The sequence below is a fragment of the Mandrillus leucophaeus genome, unplaced genomic scaffold, assembly GCF_000951045.1.
Source record: "Mandrillus leucophaeus isolate KB7577 unplaced genomic scaffold, Mleu.le_1.0 Scaffold124, whole genome shotgun sequence".
Lineage (NCBI taxonomy): Eukaryota > Metazoa > Chordata > Mammalia > Primates > Cercopithecidae > Mandrillus > Mandrillus leucophaeus.
Window position 1 is genome coordinate 791,263 of NW_012100765.1, and position 1,479 is coordinate 792,741.

Sequence of the window (1,479 nt, forward strand, 5' to 3'; positions counted from 1 at the left end):
GCATACTGCAACCTCTACTTCCCAAGTTCCAGCGATTCTTCTGCCTCGGCCTCCTGAGTAGCTGGGGATTACAGGTGAGCTCCACCATACCCGGCCAACTTTTGTACTTTTAGCAGAGACGGGGTTTCACCATGTTGACCAGGCTGGTCTCGAACTTCTAGCCTCAAGTAATCAGCCTGCCTTGTCATCCCAAAGTGTGGGGATTACAGGCATGAGCCACCGTGCCCAGCCTAAACTATTTCTTTAAACTTTTTGAGAGAAAAGTCCTGCTCTTGTCCCCCAGGTTTGAGTACAATGACTTTATCTCGGCTCACTGCAACCACCGCCTCCCGGGTTCAAATGATTCTCCTGCCTCAGCCTCCCACGTAGCTGGGATTAAGGCGCCTGCCACCATGCCCGGCTACTTTTTGTATTTTTTGATAGAGACAGGGTTTCACCCTGTTGGCCAGGCTGGTCTTGAACTCCTGACTTCAGATGATCCGCCCGCCTCAGCCTCCCAAAGTGCTGGGATTACAGGCGTTGAGCTGCTGTGCCCGGTGAGTCTGAATTTTTAAAACTGTAACTATGCAACAAAAACTTAAAAAAAAATAAAAATAAAAAGGGAAAAGCAGGTCAACACAATTTCACTGTAAAGCAAACATCTGCAGTGTTAGACCTTGGTGTCTTCTTTTATTTCTGTTTCCTCCTCATTGGTGGCATCTGTCATTTCTTTCAGGTCAGGGTCCTTGATGCCATGCATCAGCTGGACGTGCTTCTCCAGCATCAGTCGCTTGGTAAAGGTACGTCTGGAGTCTGGGCAGTGCCTGTGGGGTGAAAGGCAAGGAGATAACGCACTTGCTGACAAAATAAGCTCCTGTGGAAGAACTCATGGTTGAAGGGCCTCCCGAGCCATCGTTCACACAGACAGGTCTAATGAGCTCAGTTCACACCACAGTTCAACACGCAAGCAGCAGTTTTGCTAGGAGTGTCCCTTAATTTACAGGTCTAGATGGCTTTAATTTTAAAGGGAAAAGGGAAAATATTGCATTTCAAAAGTTTTCAATGACTCAGTATTCTCAGAATGAGCACCATGCTGAACACGTTAGTGTAAAGTCCCTCCTTGACTCCTTCGTGCTGCTGTTAATTATTCCTATCCTCTGCCGTGACAAAGACATGAGTGTCCAGCCCAAATGCCTCCAAGCACAAAAGCAACATGCATGTTTATACTCATGGTAATCGACTATGTGTGGTCACTCAGTAGATGATAAGCAGATCAAAAATAGTTTTTCTTTGAAAAATAATTGACCTCTTTTCTTTAATAAAGCAGGCCAAAGATACTTTAGAAAACAGGTTGGCTGGGTGCAGTGCCTCACGTCTGTAATCCCAGAACTTTGGGAGGCCAAGGTGGGTGGATCACCTGAGGTCGGGAGTTCAAGACCAGCCTGCCCAACATGGAGAAACCCTGTCTCTACTAAAAATACAAAATTAGCCAGGCATGGT

At 46.6% G+C, this 1,479-nt stretch overlaps 1 protein-coding gene across 3 annotated transcripts in view; it reads right to left on the minus strand.

Annotated features, from left to right (window-relative positions):
- ZNF532 (zinc finger protein 532) overlaps window positions 1-1,479 on the minus strand; it is a 138,884-nt gene that overhangs the window by 3,826 nt on the left and 133,579 nt on the right. For all 3 annotated transcript variants that reach the window (XM_011971701.1, XM_011971702.1, XM_011971700.1), the window contains one exon: window positions 656-803. In XM_011971701.1, coding sequence (XP_011827091.1) covers window positions 656-803 — 148 coding nt within the window. The remainder of the gene's footprint in view (window positions 1-655; window positions 804-1,479) is intronic.